General features: G+C 32.1%; 1 protein-coding gene across 5 annotated transcripts in view; it reads left to right on the forward strand.

Annotated features, from left to right (window-relative positions):
• The window catches only part of LOC139492243 (carnitine O-palmitoyltransferase 1, liver isoform-like), a 56,209-nt gene that overhangs the window by 2,274 nt on the left and 33,943 nt on the right, over nucleotides 1–19,992 (forward strand). For 2 of the 5 annotated variants that reach the window (XM_071280433.1, XM_071280431.1), the window contains exons 2-5: nucleotides 10,589–10,750; nucleotides 11,092–11,231; nucleotides 11,674–11,848; nucleotides 15,728–15,829. In XM_071280433.1, coding sequence (XP_071136534.1) covers nucleotides 10,610–10,750; nucleotides 11,092–11,231; nucleotides 11,674–11,848; nucleotides 15,728–15,829 — 558 coding nt within the window. In that variant the 5' untranslated portion in view covers nucleotides 10,589–10,609. Of the gene's footprint in view, nucleotides 1–4,368; nucleotides 5,735–7,540; nucleotides 8,227–9,031; nucleotides 10,751–11,091; nucleotides 11,232–11,673; nucleotides 11,849–15,727; nucleotides 15,830–19,992 lie in introns of those variants that run through there. The other 3 variants (XM_071280435.1, XM_071280432.1, XM_071280434.1) reach the window with 3 other exon arrangements.

A 19,992-nucleotide genomic window follows, 5' to 3' on the forward strand; every position in this document is an offset into this window, starting at 1 on the left:
ATCTGTTGATAAATATTGTGAACGTTTTGTGTACATCTAAATATTTTTACCTATGTTGAAAGACGTGCATAGTATCAAATCATAAAAATACCATATTTTTAGTCTCTAGGAAATCTTGTTAGATTTTCGCTGCTATTTTTGATATTAAAATAGGTGCAATTTGGGTACTCGGTGCAATTTGGGTACCGTTACGTTATCTATTCTAAAAATATGAAATTCAATGATGTCATTGACTTTGTTTAAGACATTTTTATAAAGTGGATTATCTTCCTTTGTCCAGAATTGCAGTTGCATGTACAACCAAGACAATGCTTTAAATAATGCAATATTTAATCTTACTTCCACAGATAAATTAAAGCAATCTGTACCCTTCAGTGCTTACAAGCACTTTGTCCTTATCCCATTGATCTGGGGTGGGGTAGTTTGATACACTAGACATGGTCATCATTATTTTTGGAGCTCTTATTTCTCAAGAATGAACATGGTCAATGATACTTCCTCCAAAAATATAATATATTAATGGACTTAAGGTAGCACAATACAAAGATTTTTCATCCCCAACCAGACATCTTTAAACTGATGTAATTCCACTCATCTTTCTTTAAATTTTATAAATGAGGTACCAAAAGAAAGAAGAAGGATTAATCTTCCAAATTGTGATAATTTCATTATGACATAATTATTACATAATTAATTGTTATGTAATTAGTTGCCATATTGTGATGTCCATACTTGAATGAATTTAGCTTCTTTGTTATTCATAGCATCCCAAAATATTTTATAGATTCTTGCACAACACAGTTTGACCTCCAAAACTGTGTCTCAGATTTTTCCTATTGTATTTCATTCTCTCATAAATATACAATGAAATTTGCAACAATAATTCATAAGAGATCACTAAATTCAATTGGGTATAAAATTTGTTCTATTGATGTTTTTGGAAATCTGAGACACAGTTTTGGAGGTCAAGCTGTGTTGTACCAGAATCTATTAAATATTTTAGGATGGTATGAAGAACAAAGACGCTAAATTCATTCAAGTGTGGACATCACATTTGCAGATTGGTAATTAGCTTGGCCTCTAGGGCACTCTGTGCCAGGTGCGACTGTCTATTTGGATCAGTGGATTATAAGACAGGAGGTCGCATTTAATACACAAATTTGAAATACATTTTCAAGGTGTTGACAAATACAAGTGAATCGCCGTGGAATTATTTTATTATATTTGATGCTATTATTTTATTTGAATTCAAATAAGTAACTAAACTAAAAAAATTAACCGGTTAAAGTATGGAAATTAAATTTAGTTTTCGGAATAAAATGATATACACTCTTATGATTTATTTATGTTTTTTAAAAAGGGAAAATAGAACTAGTTTTACATAAGCATTTTAATTGTCTTATAAACCTGGCAAAAAATAGTACGGGAACACTTAAATTTAGACATTTGAAAGCCATGATTAAAGAAAGGTGTACCTGTATTACATTTTTACTTCTAGCGTTTGGCATTAGATTTTAGCTGAGACTACTATAACACAGTCTCAGATTTAAGTGAGGTTGGAAGGGTTAATCTTATGAAAAATAATTATCTGGGCTGCGTTCAATATCGTACCTGCTACGTAGCGCTACGTAGATTTTGACTATTGAACGAGTAGCTATATACTAGTTGTTACATAGATATTGATAGCAGCTACGTAGCGGCTACGTAGCTGCTACGATATTGAACTCAACCCTGATATCATTTGGATTATGGACGGAGCTATATTATAAAAATACATAAATTTATTACCAATACACTCGAGATCAAAGGTTGTTAATTTTGCTGTTCAAGTTAATTTTTACTGACATATTTTTATATTTTGATTTGAGCGTGCTTGTTTTTATATGACAGTTTTTTCAGTTCTCTTATCTCGTTAGACGAAAGCAAACCTGCACAGTATATTCTGCATTTGTATAGTCCGAAGTTTACAAATTGATATTCTTATTTCACATGTAAAATGAATGAACAGTTATTAAAATAAAACGGCATTCATTTCAAAATATACCACTGTTTTCTAGATTGAAAATGAAGTCACATATGTGAGGATAAAAACTGGAGGAATTACTTATATGAAATAACGGGACTAAAAAATATATATAAAAACGGAAGAATAGGTGCTGAAATATAAATAAAAGTAAAATTGAAAACAGTGGGGTAATCTATACGTATTCTTACAATCACTCTTAAAAAAATTGTTAGATTTTGTACAAAGGCCGTATATCACGGACAGTTTTATATTGGTATGGTATATTTTATAAATTTTACCTGTGCACATCTGGTTCACTTGCGATCACGCATGTGATTCATTGACCTTGTTCATTGTGTATTAAATTAAACAAGCCTGCCAGGAAGTCGACCGTTAGAATACCTGAATATGTCACATTTACAATACCCCGGTAATTGGCTCAATATCTTTAATTGTTTTTACATAGGCGGTAATGGTAACGTTTTTTCCTGTAGCTCAGTCCATATCGTAAACTTGGATATGTATGATAGCTCGTTTCGAAGCTGTGATATTTTCACATATGTGGTTAAATTTTCAGGGTACGAAGTGAGATTACTTTTTCCGTAAATTAGCAAACCCCGAACATCCTTTTGTGATGCGGCTCCTTGTGGTAAAATATCCCCTTTTTAACACAATAAGTTCTTTGAAAATTTAATACTTTGAACACATTCAATAGCTCCATAGTTTTTACACATTTATTCTATGTTCCTCTACTTTCCTAATCACCACAAATAATTAAGTTCAGTCATTTGTTAAAAATAGAAACATGTCCAATATCACTACACAGAGATTTTTTCTTTACACGTGACTTTTGAGTTCCTCATTTCAAGGCGCATTAGGGATGTTGTCCCAATTACCTGTATTAAGCCACGCTGATTACAAGAAGACAAGTTTTTGAACATGGGTCAAGTTAGGTAAAAACCCAAAATAAGCTAAAAATATACGTTCGAAAAAAAAAAGCATTTAAAAAAACTTTTACATACATTTAGGAGATAAATCTCAGTTTATAATAAGTATCTCCGGACTTTTTTCACTTTATTGAGACTACTTTAACATTATTATAGCATAATTCATACAATACTTGATACTGTATCTGGGTGCCAAAAATGTAAATTTATTGACCAGCTAAAACCATTGTACGATATTATGTCATTTACAGCTTTTTAACCTGACCTCAGCATTGTATGTTGAATATTTAACCCTCTTAAAAAATTAAGATGTTTTTTAAAATATTTTTTAAATTATTCTTATCAATCTTAGTGGATCATTACTTGATTTGATGATCTTGGAAACTATGTAGACTTCTTCAGCTTCCATTACTTGGTCAGGTAGAAAATCCATCAGCTTGATAAGTCATATTAACACTGATTAACGGACATGTCATGCCGTGTACTAGGACTTTGTGGTAATTAGATATACGTGGTCATTAGTTTTCAAGATGGCGTCTTTCCGAGAATTTAGAGTCGATTTTAAAAATCTAATAACTCACTTATCTAGACAAATAAAGCTTTAATATTTTGAGAATATGCTTATTTATTTAGGATGAACATAATATCAAATTTTTATTTTTTTGCGAATTTTCCCTTTAATGTATGAAGATTAAACAATAAATCACTGGTGTTAAATTGATGTACTTAATTGCTGTTACAAATATCCAAAGATGGCTGACTGAAATGACATTTTATAGATATAAGATGTGGCATGAGTGCCAATGAGACAACTCTCCATCCAAGTCACAATTTGTAAAAGGAAACCATTATAGGTCAAACACATATTTTTTTATAAGTTCATATATTAAAGAATGAAAATTATTCTTCAGACATTTTAATATCAGTGAACATGTACAACATTACCAATTTGAAGCTAGGGATGGATTGTTTTAATGTTGCTATTAATAATTAAGACAAATCTGCTAAAATTTGTTGAAAGTTCTGTTTTTGTGATAAAAAAAAGTAAAAAGGTATAACAAAAAAAATAAACCATTAAAATAACAAATACAATTTTGTACTGTTTAAAATTAATGTTGTTTCATCAACCCTTTATTAGTCTATTGAAATGTTTTTAAAAGTTGTGCAAATGAAAGCCTCTAATATCCCCTTATCCTTAATTGTATACATTTGTATGTTATTGTTTGTTTTCTTTTGATAAGATTTTTTTTTTAATTTGAAGTTATAATTTATCAGTTATTCATTGCAATAGTTTTGTTCCCTTTAAAAGACCAGAATCAGGTATGTCTATATTGATTATATATTTTACCTGTACATGTATTTAACAAATATATAAGCACCTTTGGGGGTCTCAATGGACTTTGAACCATCAAGTTCATTGGAGCATAACAACTTTGTTGATAATTACAAGCTGACTAGTCAGCTGTGATAAATATTAATTTTCTTAAATATACATGTACAAATGTATAAATGATGTCTTGTGTTGACTAAGACTTTGTTTACATTTCACCCATTAGTGACTGCATCCAGCTTGCTGAAGTAATGTAAGTCATATGTTAAATAATATTAAGAATTACAATAGGTACATTGGAACAACTTTCTTTGATTTAATTGTATGTATATGCTGATTATAAGTATGTGCAAGAAAAAGAAAAGCCTTCAGTTGAATGAGAAAAAGTAACAGATTAGTAAATATAACATATATTCTTAACATTAAGTGCAGTTGTTGACCTGAATCAGTGATTGCTAGATTAGTGTTATATTATTGTGCAATAACCAACTATCCTTGTTGCCTGAAAGTTTTGTATTTTTTTTTTAAATGAAATAATACATTTGTACAAATGTTTGATATATAATTTTCATGAACTGAGAAATAAATATACATGGTGACATAATGTAAATTTATACAGACTAAAGTAATCTAGTTGTCCCCTCGACATTACTCGTAAATCAAGGGCAGATCTGACATATCAATGTTACTGTAAAATACAATTGTTTTTATCTGTCTTGAATGTGAATATAGATATATCATTTGTCTCAAACTTAGCCCCACAATATTAGATCTGTTAATTTGCATTAGCATATCTATGTACATTTATTATATAAGTATTAGTACATAAAATGTAAGTAAGTTAAGTTTATTACAGTGTCACAATCTAATAATGATATATCCTACACCATATACAAGCAACATAAACATATATTACATTCCTTCCTTAAAAACATGAGACACTTTTAACTAATGCTCATTGATTGCATTAAATGCATACACAATTTAAAGATAGTTTTTCAAAATTAGAAATTATTAAAAAGTATAAAGTATTTTCTGTAAAAATAAACCTTTGTCCACGAAAAAGAAGGAGAAAAATATAAGTAATTAAAAGTTTTAATATGCTCATGAATACAACTGGTTAAAGATTTAACATCTTTTATTAGCCAGGAATTTTTAGCTCATGTGAGCTTTTGCCATCCCTTGGCATCTGTCTTCATCAACATCTGTCAGGTGTAGAATATTTCACAAATCTTAGTCTATGAAACAAGTGAACCAGTTCCAACCAAACTAAAGCTGAATGATCATTATAGCGTTTTATTTTCTGTTTCGTCAAAAAACATGGCCACCATGGCTGATAATTGAACATTGGGGGGAAATGCAGTATTTGGCTTATATCTAATAAAAATGAAACTTTAAGAGCAATTGGACATGGGCTAAAATGGTTCATTAGGTCAAGTCATTGCTCTTTAGGTGTCATACCACCAATTACTCCCTCAAATTTAGAACGTATGTGAAAGTAGGCCTACTCGGACAAAAAAAAGTGCATTTGATATCATTGTTCACCTAAACTAACTAACAAATTTGCAGAAATGAAAGTTTTGTTGAAAGAGAAATATATTAAGACCATTTTGAGCCAAAATTTACCTGTCTATGAGTTTGCATTAAAAATTGAGGATTAATGCGCTCCATAGTATACTAATTTAAGATTTCCAGAAAACCAGGGGTTATTTTTAGTGGTACCTCCTTTCGGAAGCTCTCTGCTTTCTTATATGATTTTGAATGTATGTTGAAAATTGGCATGCAGAAAGGTGACACCTGTACAATTCAGGATATACCTAGTTTCTATGAAGTTAAACTTAAGGTAAAATATTTAGAAAGCTGTGAAAATTGCAAAATTTGGTTGAACAGATAGGGACTTTTAATTGGTGGTATGACACCTTTAAGCAAAATGCGGTGAAACATCAAAATCAGAAAACAATTGTTTTTTTTTTGTCTTAACTGATCATTTGAGATAATAGTAGCCACATTTCAATCTTTTTGGGGGTAAAATGTCACATATTGCAAATTTAGAGCCTAAATCTTGAGTTTGTCCTATTTTTAGCTTTTCCCATCCTGACAATATGCTTTTATATAAAAAATGTCCTGAATAATGTTATAAATGCACAGAAAGTTATTCTGTGGTGTTAAACATTGAAACATAAGTTGTTTACTACCCCCAAAAAAATTTTGTCATGCAGATTTAATGAAATTATTTGATTTTTACCCCTTATAGCATTGCGTCATACTATGTACTTGGCAGATAGCATAGCCTAATGTAAGCACTGCAGAAACTCACAAAAGCACCATTTATTATTCCAAATGAAATTTTTATATCTTAAATTTTATTAACTGATGTAAATAAACACAGTTAAATGACCATGACTGCACTTTTGATCAATTTGTAGTACTTTACTGACACCAGATGGAAAAAAGGGGGGTCAATATTCCTTGACACTTCAATACCTTGGATTTTTTACTAAATTCATTGCAAAAATTGTTGGAAGTCTTTAGAGAAGTAGAACAAACAAGAAAAAATTAGCAAACAATGATCTTGATATTGAAAGTTTATGTTCCTGTAGCCCAAAATGAAATTTTCAAGTATTTTCTATCAAAGTCATACATTACAGTCAGTTTAAATTGAGCTGTGAAATTTTTATTATAAGTCGCATAATGCTCAGATAGGCTGTTTTAAACTACAAATTGACTAAGGATTAAGAATAAAGCAAAATAAAAGATTTCTAATCAACTTTTTTGTCTCTTTAGGTGTCATACCACCAATTACTCCCTCAAATTTAGAACGTATGTGAAAGTAGGCCTACTCGGACAAAAAAAAGTGCATTTGATATCATTGTTCACCTAAACTAACTAACAAATTTGCAGAAATGAAAGTTTTGTTGAAAGAGAAATATATTAAGACCATTTTGAGCCAAAATTTACCTGTCTATGAGTTTGCATTAAAAATTGAGGATTAATGCGCTCCATAGTATACTAATTTAAGATTTCCAGAAAACCAGGGGTTATTTTTAGTGGTACCTCCTTTCGGAAGCTCTCTGCTTTCTTATATGATTTTGAATGTATGTTGAAAATTGGCATGCAGAAAGGTGACACCTGTACAATTCAGGATATACCTAGTTTCTATGAAGTTAAACTTAAGGTAAAATATTTAGAAAGCTGTGAAAATTGCAAAATTTGGTTGAACAGATAGGGACTTTTAATTGGTGGTATGACACCTTTAAGGACAATTTTACAGAATTTGATTATCGTGTTTATCAATATTCAACTTAAAAAAATCTTTTCCTCTGAAACTACGGGACCATAAACCTAACTTAAGATGAATGATTTGTAGGTTTGTGTTTTTTTCTGTCTCCTCAAAAACATGTCGACCATGGCTAAAAAAAGAACATACATCGCCTTATTTTAAGCTCCCTTTTGATTTTCATCAATTCTAAATATGACATTGAGAAGTAATTGAACTTAATTTTTGAAAAGAAATTTATTTTTTGAAAATGTGACGGGTATATCATGCGCTTCTGGCACAGCTGTTTCCAGACAACAAGTTGTGTGTAGGTGTATGGATCTCTCTGAAAATATTACTGCTGAGCAGTTCAGGCTTTTGGGAGCCTCTTGTTAATGTATTTTAAGTTGCAAGAAGCTTACTGGTAATTCCTAAGCTGAAATAAATCCTGTAAAGTTTTATTCAGGCTTTAGCTGAAATTTGAAACATAAACAACAGACTAAAGGATATACATTTTGAATTCAGTGATTTCAAATCATTGCATAAATCAAGACAATGTGTTAATAGCAGATTTTGTATCATTAACGGTTATAGTCCATTAAGAATTCATATTTAAATAACCAAATTTAGTCCCAACTTATAATTATCCATAATCTAGTTCTGAAAATATAAAGAAAATGATTATTAGGCCAGAATTTTTTAATTTGTTGGTTTACGGATCCGCCGACCCGATTTTGCCGATTTCCAGAATAAAAATAAAATTCACTTTTCATGCTTTTTTATTTCCGCCGACCCTAACAAATCCATTATCTCTGAAAAATAATTAAAATATTCTTTTTTTTATGAAATAAAATGCATTTATCACTATCAAAATTGATAACACTTTCTGTAGTAAAAAAAATAAAACTTCCAGTTTACGTTTTTATAAATAGACAAATCAATTATAACTGACCTTGAAATGACGTTTGCGCAAATAATTTTGCAAAACGAAACCTGTGCTTAAAACCAATTACACAATAAGTTTGTTTCCCATATTTGTCATCAGTCCGTAAGATGCATCATCTGATAGAAATAGATTTGTCCAAATGTGGACTGGAAGACATCAAGTTAAAGTATTGAATATTCAATAATCATAATTGAAAATCATAATTCACCAAGTTTTCTGGAATTGATTAAGAACTACTCGAATCTGTTTTTCATGTTTGTGAAATGACGATTTAAGTTCGTCTTTGTCCTTGCACCCCTTTGTTTATGGGAAATTATTAGAATGTCATGCGATGTTTATGACAGCTGATTTCATCGAACTAAAATCTAAGAAATGATGACAAAATAGCATAACAAACATATTGTTAGAAAGGTGAAATATATATTTATTTTGCATATTTTTCTGTCTTAAAAAGATTTCTTTTTTTCTTTTTTTTTCCCGACCGACCGACCCGACTTATTCATGGGTAAAATCCGTAAACCAACAAATTAAAAAACCCTGGCCTTAGTGCTTGTATTAACTTGTGAAGGCATTATACTAGTTAAGTTTACTTGTTTAAAGTATTTTTTTTACTAAACCATCATTACCATGCTTATTATATATATTGCACAATAGAAAGAAATCTTCAATTGCACAGTATTGGGCAATAACGAAATATCCAATTGCGCAATAACACAATACTGCCCAATATCCAGATATTTTCAATTGCATAGTACATTGTATTGTGCAATAGCAAGAAATATCCAATTGCACATATTAGTATTGCACAATTGCCCAGTATTGGGCAATTGAAGAAATCTTCAAATGCACAGTATTGAGCAACAGCAAGAAATATCCTGTTGTGCACTGTCACAGTAATGTGCAAATTACCAAACCAAAATACTGCACAATAGCAAGAAATCTCCAATTGCATAGTATTAAATTGTGCGGTAGCAAGAAATATCCAATTGAACAATATTGTGCAATAGCAAGAACTCTTCAATCGAAAAATTGATACAACTATTTTAACCCATTTCAAATTTTAAGGTCCTTCACCACATTTATTTTGTGTCAGAAATCTATATTATGTCAAAAATTTGATCACAATTCAAATTCAGACAGTATCAAGCTTGAATATTGTGTCCAAACTTGCACCAACTGTTCAAAATTCAAACCTCTGCGGTCCTATCATGCTGCGCTCGGTGAAGTGTTTTATTTTAAAGAGAGTAATGCCCCTTGGAAACATTAGTTAAGTAGGACATTGCATCTTCAGCGCTCTCTTGTGTTCAGTTCTTGCCAGATTTTTATGAAATTTACACCTTTAGTTTTTATTATCAATTTTTTGGACCAGTTGGAAAATCAGTGTTAATAATTTTAAAAGAGTTGTGCCTCTTTGAAATATTATTTATATGTAAAATTGCCTGATGAGCAATTTATGTGTACAATTCTTACCAGATTTTTATGGAATTTATTATATAGGTTAAAATTATGGATGTTTTTTGACAAGATCAATGATCAATCTTTTTTAAAGGAGTTATTTTCCTTGGAAATATTGATTATATGTAAAACTGCATTATTAGCGCTTTTATGTGTAAAATTCTTGCCAGAAACTCATATTATATATTTATATCAGCAATGATTTGACTCTCTCCAAAATAAGTGCTGATTAAATACTTAACAAGTTATGCCACTTGGTAATGTTTATTGTCGAGTCTGCAACTTTTGTTGCAGAAAGTTCGACATAGGGATTAGTGATCCAGTGGCGGCGTTAGCTTACTTCTTAAAAGCTTTATATTTAAGAAGGTGGAAGACCTGGATGCTTCATACTTTGTATATGGATGCCTCATGTTACAAAGTTTCCTTCAGTCACATGTCCAATGTCCTTGACCTCATTTTCATGGTTCAGTGACTACTTGGAAAAAAAGTTAGGATTTTTTGTAATGTTAAATTCTCTCTTATTATAAGTAATAGGATAACTATATTTGGTATGTTATTTGGTCTAAATTACTGGATAAAGAAAACAAATTTGGTAGATTTAATAAAAATTTCAGACATTGCTCTAAAAGATGATTTTTTTCCCACACAGATTTAAAGGAAAAGCTGCAACATGGCTGAAGCTCATTCTGCTGTAGCCTTCTCCTTTTCAGTAACACCAGAAGGTTTGGATGTCAAGCTCAACCATGAGGCACTTAAAGCCGTCTGGAGAAGTGGTTTCAGATCAGCTAAAAAACGGGTTGGCAGAATGCAGGTAAACTTTACTGTTTATTTTACTTACAAAAATGTACTTGTAAAAAAGGATACATGTATGTATTCATGTGATATAAATACAATTTGTTGTAGATTGTACTGGTTTATGGATCAAGTATTTTGTTATTGATGTTATTTAACTGTATATTCTTGCAGTACTGAAATGAGACTCTGTCCAATCTGGTTGTCATGTTAGCTCAATTTCTTTAACCTGTTAAACATAACATTTGCCTTGCCAGTTGGAAATATTGATTATATGGAGAATTGCATCGTTAGCGCTCTCATGTGTTAAATTTTTGCCCAATGTTATGAAACTTATTTTTCGTTTATTTCCATTTGTAGAACCAGTTTAAAAATGGAACCTATCCTGCCACTCCTACTAGTTGGTTGTTTATAGCAACAATTGTTTTAGCCCTAAAGATTGGAGGATTTGATCCATCTTTTGGATTGATAGAATCTCAAGATCAATATGTAGCTGCAGTGTAAGTACTTAGAAGGAAAGGTACAATATGTGTTGAAATGTCATTACTCAGAAAATAAAAAAAAACCATTCCTGTTAATAATAATGGTACGTACTTAAAAATGGTTTAATGGTAAGGACACCAGGTCAAGGTCAAAGAAGCAATAACAGAATATTTCTGTAAACCTAAAAAACAATATCAGCACTAAACATCATTTCACCTGTATTCCTACAAAAGCAACCACCCCCTCCCAAAAAAAATCACAAACAAACCAAAACACAACTGTTCATAACATTACACTAAAACTTTGTTTTTCTAAAAAATACATAGAAATTCCAATGCATCTTCTGCACCTCTGTTGCTTCAATTTGCTTCAAGTTCAGATACTTTCATTTCATTTCAGTTACTGACTTTGGTTTTGTCTGAATGATTTTAGAGTTGAGTTTTGTCTTATATTTTTCAGATTTACAAACCAATCTCCTGCCATTATACATTACATCAGCTGTGTTTTATATGCAACTTATTTATGGTTTGCAAAGATAATTATCATCAAATGGTCATTACGGGTATTGCTTAGATATCACAAATGGATGTATGAAGCAAGAGGACCAATGTCATTAAAAACCAAAATTTGGATTGTAAGTGTCTAACTACTCATGTACTTTGCTTCTTTTGAAGAATGTTCAGCTTTTAATATTTCATAGAAACTCTTACATGATTTAATAAAAAGGACATCATGTTCTTCTTTTGGGCTTAGATAAAAATACAAAACAATAAGAAACATACTAAACTCTGAAAATATTAAAATTCAAAAATGTATTTTGTAAAAACTAATAGTCTCATTTATCAGGTTAATTGAACAAAGCGATTGTGGTATACAATATGTAGGACAAACAGGATGGAAACTTTGTAATCGAACACAGGAACATCTATGCCACTTCCGAAAATCTAAGAAATTCAAAAGTATTATTTACCAACATTTAAACACAACTACAATATTAGATTTATAAGATTACAACTGCTAGAAATGGACAAGAAACAACAAGGGCAATAGCATACAGGGTTGTCAATAAGATTTAAAGTAGGAGGCTAATTAATAAAAGTAGCAGGCAACAACGGCGGACGGCATAGCCGTTCGGTGCGACGAGCTTGCTCGTTGCCCTTCACGGCGAGGGGTCTGGGGGCCGCTCAAGGCCCCCAGAATTTTTTTTAAAATGGTGCAAAATCCTGCACTCTGGGGGGCTCCTGAACTCTAGTTTTGTTCTTTGCAAACACCATTTTTTTTAATGATGATAAGGTAAATGAGCAGCAAAATGGTCATATTTTCATATAAAGTTGATCAAATAATATCATCAAGACTTTCAGCTAACAAGTTATTGAAGCTGTTTGCAAATTTTTGAGGAAAATGATGAAGGCATGACTCTGTAAGACATGGTGATCATTCAGGAAAAGATTTAAATTTGATTTTATTAGTTGAAAATATTTTTAATTTAACTGTAGACATGCAATTATTCAAATAGTTCTAACCCATAGAAAACATTTTTCAGTATTAATAATTTCAAATACTTATCTCAATAAATTAAATGATGAATTCAATGGACTGTTTAAGGCAAAAAAAGATGCACTTTTGAAATTACAATAATCTAGAATTTAAAATCATGGTATTAAAATAATTTTTTGTGAGTTATTAATTGAAGTGTTATAATTAAGAAAGGAAAAATGGGGTCATCATGGTAATGGGTCAAAATATTTAACCCATAGGGAGAAAAAAACAGTGATCAAACATTTGACAGAAATTCCAGAACCTGGCCATAGTACATCCTTGAATGCAAAATGCAAGACATTCATTTTTTATTATTATTACTTGGATCAGTTGAGTCAGAGCATGAGTGTGTGTGTTTTCTTTTTCATTTTTTTAATAGCATTCATTGTGTCATGTATGTTTAGGGATGTTAAGTAAGACCTATTGTGTGTGCTAATAGTATATCCTCCTTTACACCGTATATCTCTTGGTGTCAGGTAGTGCTCCTAGTATTTATGATATATGAGGCTACACAATGACATGCAGACAACTAACACATTTTTTTTCTTTTATTTCAAATTTTAAAGAAAGGCCATGGGACAGGTATACATAAGATTTATGGTAAAAATAAACAGATAAAGAGTCTGCTTTTAAGAGGCTCTATCACTGACTTAAAAACAAGAAAATGAAAATCACATAATGAAAATAATGTGATGTCTGCTTTTACGAGACAGGACATTGCTCTTTTTTTCATTTCTTGGTAGGGCGACGATCATGCACTGCATGAACATTACCAAGGAGGGTGTCTCAATTATAATTTGAATGCAAATGTCATAGAACACACCTTTTTTTCGCTTCGTTGTCGTTTGAAAAAAAATCCGAAATCCTTACTCTGCTTCACTTTTTCTTTAATGACTGGTTACAAAATCTCGTTATTACTATTAATGCATACTTTTCCTGGTTTCAGTACAAAATCTGATAGTACTTTGCAGCGAACTCAACAACCAGCATCTATTTTACCGGAAATCCAATTTTATTAACCAATCAGAAATGCCGTTATATATCTATCTAGATTGTGCTAGAAAGTGACCGACGATCTAAAACTAAAAGTACGATTTGTATTTTTTTGACATCAGAAAAACAACCGATGGAGATTTGATTATAAACGACTATTTCAATCGGCAATCGGTTCTTAATGAATACGCTGGCATATATAATTTGTAGATTCAGGTAAAATTATCTAACTGTCTTGGATTAAATGACTTCAGACAACTATCCACTGGGTCTAATTGACAATATACTTGGACAAAGGAACATAGTATATTGTCAACTTCTTCTATTGATATCATGAATATTGTTGATAAAAGACAACGTAATAGTAGATATCATGGAAAACTTATCAATAGGAATCAATGAATTAAACATTAAATAAATTATGCACTTGATAATCCATCTATATATAAACACAATGGTAGGCATCAATTATATGTAAACTGGGTCAAATACCAATTAGTAAATTTATAGCATGATATTTTCAAGGAGGTGACCTAATATCCTTCTTCAGCCTACTTTATGAATATTTGCATATAATTACAGATTTGATATTAGTTCAAAGCCTGGTAATTAACAAGGTATCCTAAAATGTCCAAAACTTGTATTGTGCCTACATAGAAATAGTGGAGCAAAGGAAGAAATTGGATTTTCAATCCTCAGGGATGACTCTCCATGGTTATCTGTATAAAATATATACATTTAGCTATAATACAATAAAACTACAGCAAGTCTTTACTATTTTGTTTAAAAATAAGCTTGAAAAATCATATTACTCAGTATTGCCAAGGAGGTTATATTAGAAGGAGAGTGAACACTCTGCTTGATACAAAATTAGAATCCCCAGGATAGCAGTTCGATCAGAGAAAAATGATAAAATTATAAAGAAACCGACATGTTTATCACCCACTTGACATGGCCCTCTGATGTACCGGGCTGTTACCGCGAGTAGTTCGGGCTATTAGATAAATCGCATATGTCACGTGATTGTTATCAGTGACTGGGTCATTAAAGTTCAGGTGTATTTTTAGTTACAGTGCAGTGCATAGGTGTTTATGATTTGGAAAAAGATTTGTTGCGCAATTTCAAAATCAACGGTCTGTCCACGGTGAAAAAAGATTAAGAAATGACAAAGTTATGAGGGTTTAAAGGAAAGTCAGTGAGCGATTTTTATTCAACACTACATTTCTTTAAACAAAGATTTTTGCTTCACCTATCAATTTCTGCATATGAGAATTGGCAGGTAGTAATCATAGAAAATATACGAACATGCCAAGTACTTTAGTTACGGTGACCGGTAACGACCGGAAGGAATATTTGCAATTGAAACATAGAGAAATTTATCGGGAACAACGTAAAAGTGACTTTCTGTTATGACTGTTGATATTAACATTGACGGCAATGAGACAGATATTTGTTTTATTTCTATTGGTAATAAGTTTACTTTTAAAATTAAATTTTAATTTTTAATTACTTAATAAAAAATATCACAAAAAATCTGATTAAGATTTCAATAATTGTATATCCCGGCAGTTTATGACACCTCCAGTGTTTCAGTTCTTACTCGGGTATGTAATTAGGACAAATTTCCCTCTGTGACAGAGTCGATCTCAACTAATTAACACCCACTTAAAGAAAAGTCGGTAACATTTTATGTGTAATTATCGTCTTTCGTCCTCTCTCCTTCTAATATAACCTCCTTGGTATTGCCTATTTAATTCAAGGAGTATTGCTGGTAATTGTTATATTGTTTACACCATGATGAATTAAAGATCAGGTTAGCATTTTGTTCCAGTTCAATGATTTTTTTAACCAGTAGGGGACTATGTATCTTATGCAATACTCTTTAGAGTGCTTGTTTTCTTCACACTAAAGTTAGAAATATAAATTGTTTGTTAAATTGATTAGTTAATAGTATATACAGCAGATTACAATGTTATTACAGATGACTGTTAAGATATTAGGAGGAAGAAAACCTTTATTGATGAGCTATCAGTTTTCATTACCAAAGTTATTTGTGCCTTCAGTGAAAGAGACAGTCAATAAGGTATGTCAATGATTTAATGAGGAAAGGTATATACAGTAACCAGATTGTATATACAGTAACCAGATTGTATATACAGTAACCAGATTGTATATACAGTAACCAGATTATATATACAGTAACCAGATTGTATATACAGTAACCAGATTGTATATGTAGGACTCGGAGGTGCGATGGGGACGCTGAAGTGTGATGGTCACGCTGAAGTGCGACGGTCCACGCCGAAGTACGATGGTCCTTTCGCTGAAGTGCGATGGTTTTGTGTATGACGTTTGAATAATATGACGTTTTCAAAATACGACATGGATTCGCAGGCAAGAGAATAGGGTTTTGAAGATGAAGGTTTCATGTTAACAAAGAAAAGTAAGGAAATAAGAAAGAAACAAACAATTCAAGTTTTAAGCATTACATGTTGAGATTAAAAAAATATGTTAAAACATTTTAGGCAGAAAAGCGGCTGAAAGATGAACTTGGTCACCAAATGGGCTAACCAGTATTCTGAATTATGCCGCAGACTTTTTGTACGATAAATACAGTATACTAATCTAAATATTAATCTTAATTTATCTTACGGTAAGCGTCATATGATTTTATGTGGGCAATTTAAAAATAAAAAAAAAATATGATAGTATTAGCAATTTTTCAATGATTTTACTATATCAAGTTCATATATTGTTGTTTAATTCCCGAGATATTTGGTTTTTTTATGGTTTCAGTCTAAAACAGACAGAAATTAACCTGACTAAACCCTACGTGTTCTTCCCAATTTATCATCCTCATCTTTGTTTTTCGTGAAATAATTGACAAGCTTCGCTATAAGTACACGTAAAGCATAAATTCCGTTCCGACATTCAAGGTTCTGCTTCTGCTTCTGCCTGATAATGGCCACAATCAACGAGCTGATTATTATGCCATGACTTAGGTGCGCATACAGACCCCCCCCCCCCCCCCAATTCGATAATTTAGTTCAGCTTTGTCAGTGAGGCTTTAAAGGCCTCAACTGACGGTGCTGATGCTACCCCAGGAGGGAGAGCATTCCAATCCCTGATTGTTCTTGGGAAAAATGAGTATTTCCTGTAATCACTTCTGCTTGCAGGAATTTGAAAACTTTTGTCGTGCATGTTCCTCGTCAGTCGTGTTGGTTGCATAAGACGACCTTCCTTAGTTACAGCCACTTTGTCGTGTTCTATTTTATAGAGCATGGTTAGCCTAGCGTCTTTTCGCCTTTTTTCCAGAGATGGCCATTCCAGGTGTTCAATCATTTTGCTGACACTTGAGTGGTTGTGGTGTTTGTTGGAAACGTATCTTGCTGCTCTTCTCTGGACCATTTCTAAGCGATCTATTTCCGTTTTAAAGTATGGGTCCCATACTGGACTTGCATACTCTATTATTGGTCTTGCGAGGCTTTTGTATGCATTTTCTTTTACTGAAGTTGCTCCTATGCTTAAATTTCTCTTAAGGAAGCCTATTGTCCTATTGGCTTTGTTACATATATTATTGATATGATCATTCCACTTCAGTTCGGATGTGAAGGTGCAACCAAGGTATTTAGCACTTTTGACAGGTTCCAGTTTGTGGCCATGCAATGTGTAAGATGTTGGAATGGTGTTGTTTTTGCGGCTGATGGTGAGAACATTGCATTTGTCCGGATGGAAGGACATTTTCCATTTGTCTTCCCATGTTCCCAGTTTGTCGAGGTCGCTTTGAAGGTCATTTGAATCTTTGTCAGATGAGATGGTAAGATATGCTATTGTATCATCAGCAAATAGGCGGACAGTGGATTTGATCCCATCTGGCATGTCGTTGATGTAGAACAGGAATAATGCAGGACCAAGGACAGAGCCTTGGGGAACTCCAGATTCTACATCAATATGTGATGAGCACTCTCCATCCACTACCACTGCTTGCGTTCGATGGGATAGGAAGCTGGCTATCCATCTATTGGTTTTACCACTGATACCGTAATGTTCTAGTTTGTGTACTAGGAGACTGTGACCGACTTTGTCAAATGCCTTAGAGAAATCCATTATAAGAACATCTGTCTGTTTACCTGCACTCATATTTTTAGTGATGTCATCCACGAATTCGATTAGTTGGGTTTCACACGAGCGTTTAGTACGGAAACCATGTTGTAATGGATAGAGGATTTGATGTTGATCAGCATGTTTCATGATGTGGCTTGTAACTATATGCTCTATTAGTTTGCAGCAGATACAAGTTAGAGAGATTGGTCTATAGTTTTCTGCTTTATATCTTTCTCCTTTCTTGAATACTGGTGTTACGTTCGCATTTCTCCAATCATTTGGTACTTCCCCAGTTTCTATTGATGTTTTGAAAATGATTGTAAGGATTGGGGCTATTTCTGTGGCCAGTTCGTTGAGAAGTTTAGGTTTTATATTATCTGGTCCAGCTGCTTTATTTGGATTTATTTTTTGCAAGGTACAACATGTATATATAAATTGAAGAAGAATGTGAGCAATTACTAAGTTTTATCATAATATTTAAGTAAATGAGATGGACACTTCTTAATTAGAACTATTATAAAGACCTACACGCTGAATCTTTTTTTTCTTCCTTTGAACACCTTATTCCATACTCTTGCGTGCTAAAAGAATAATTGGAGACTTGGAAAATTAGATTAAATCAAAAATTAAAGTCTTTGGTTTGATCTAAACAGAAGTTAAAACATCTTCCAAATAAGAGGCTAGCAGCCAAATATTAATGGTGTTATTTTATTACAACAGTCCATGTGCATTTTGCTTTTACTCAAAGTCTTAAGTTGGCCATCGCACTACAGCGTAACCACCATCGCACTTCAGCGTAAATATCAACAAGTTAACGTCACAATGTTACCATCGCACTTCAGCGTGTTAACCATCGCACTTCAGCGTAGACCATCGCACTTCAGCGTGACCATCGCGGTTCGGAGTACCATCGCGGTTCCGAGTCCTACATATATACCAGATTTTTTCAATCATATTGTGTTGTAAAATGATGCCCTTTATGGGTTCTTGATTAGATTAATAAAATTCTTATCTTATCTTATCTTATCTTATATACAGTAACCAGATTGTATAGTAACCAGATTGTATATACAGTAACCAGATTTCTATAGGTCTCATACTTTTAAACTGCATAACATACTATTAAAAGTTGTAAGGAAGCCTACACACCTTTTTTTGGGGTCATATTTTATTAAATGACAATGTTAACAAAAAAAAGTCTGAAATCACTAAATCTTACAGTCCAGTTTTTCTGATAAGCTTAAGTTTCTGTCATGAATTCAGAGTGCTCAATGAGCATTGCATATAAACAAAATTTATAACAAACTAAATCACAATATATGTTTGTTTCCCTTTCTTGATTCATTGCTAGGACATAGAAATACGGGGTCTCACATGTCCAATTCTTTCCAGGTTTTTCTCTCTTGCCTGAGATGAAAGTCATTGAAAACTAGTTAGACAATTATTAAGGTTTCATAGGAACTATATATAGCTACTTGTGATAGATCAGTGATGTTTTCTAATAAGTTGGATTTCTATTAGTACATATCAGTTTGATGGCTATTAAAGTGCCCATGGTCTAGGTCAAGATTGATATAGACTTTCAATTGACAAGCAATTTTCACTGTTAAGTCTTCTGCTAAAATAAGTTTTATAGGAGCTACTTGTGATAGATCTTTATCTTGTATAAAGTTGCATTACTATCAGTACATATCAGTGTGATGACTATTTCAAGGCAATCTAGCATTTTATGATCATGACAAAATGAATGTGCAAACCTTCATGGATTATTATTATGAAACTTGGACAGAAGCTGTGTAGCCACTTCCTGTTTGCTGATAGTTTGATATTTTACAACACTCATTGTAAAAGTAAAAGTTTCTTTCGTCAAAGTTTTCTTGCCATCAGTGAAAGTCCATTACGTAACCCAATCAATTGCATGCAGCTCCATACCTTAGATCTTGTTATCAATGAATGACATCAGAAGACCATCAATAATTTGTATATATATATGACATACAAGTGTGTTTATATTTGACATGTAATTATAATATGGTCTTCACCTAGATCATATTTCACAATTAGATCCGATCCTGAAAAACTTTGCATAGAACAGGACACTCATTACTCCAGAATCAAGAGTTAAAAAGTGGTCATTTGCTT

Source organism: Mytilus edulis, chromosome 10, assembly GCF_963676685.1.
Source record: "Mytilus edulis chromosome 10, xbMytEdul2.2, whole genome shotgun sequence".
NCBI lineage: Eukaryota > Metazoa > Mollusca > Bivalvia > Mytilida > Mytilidae > Mytilus > Mytilus edulis.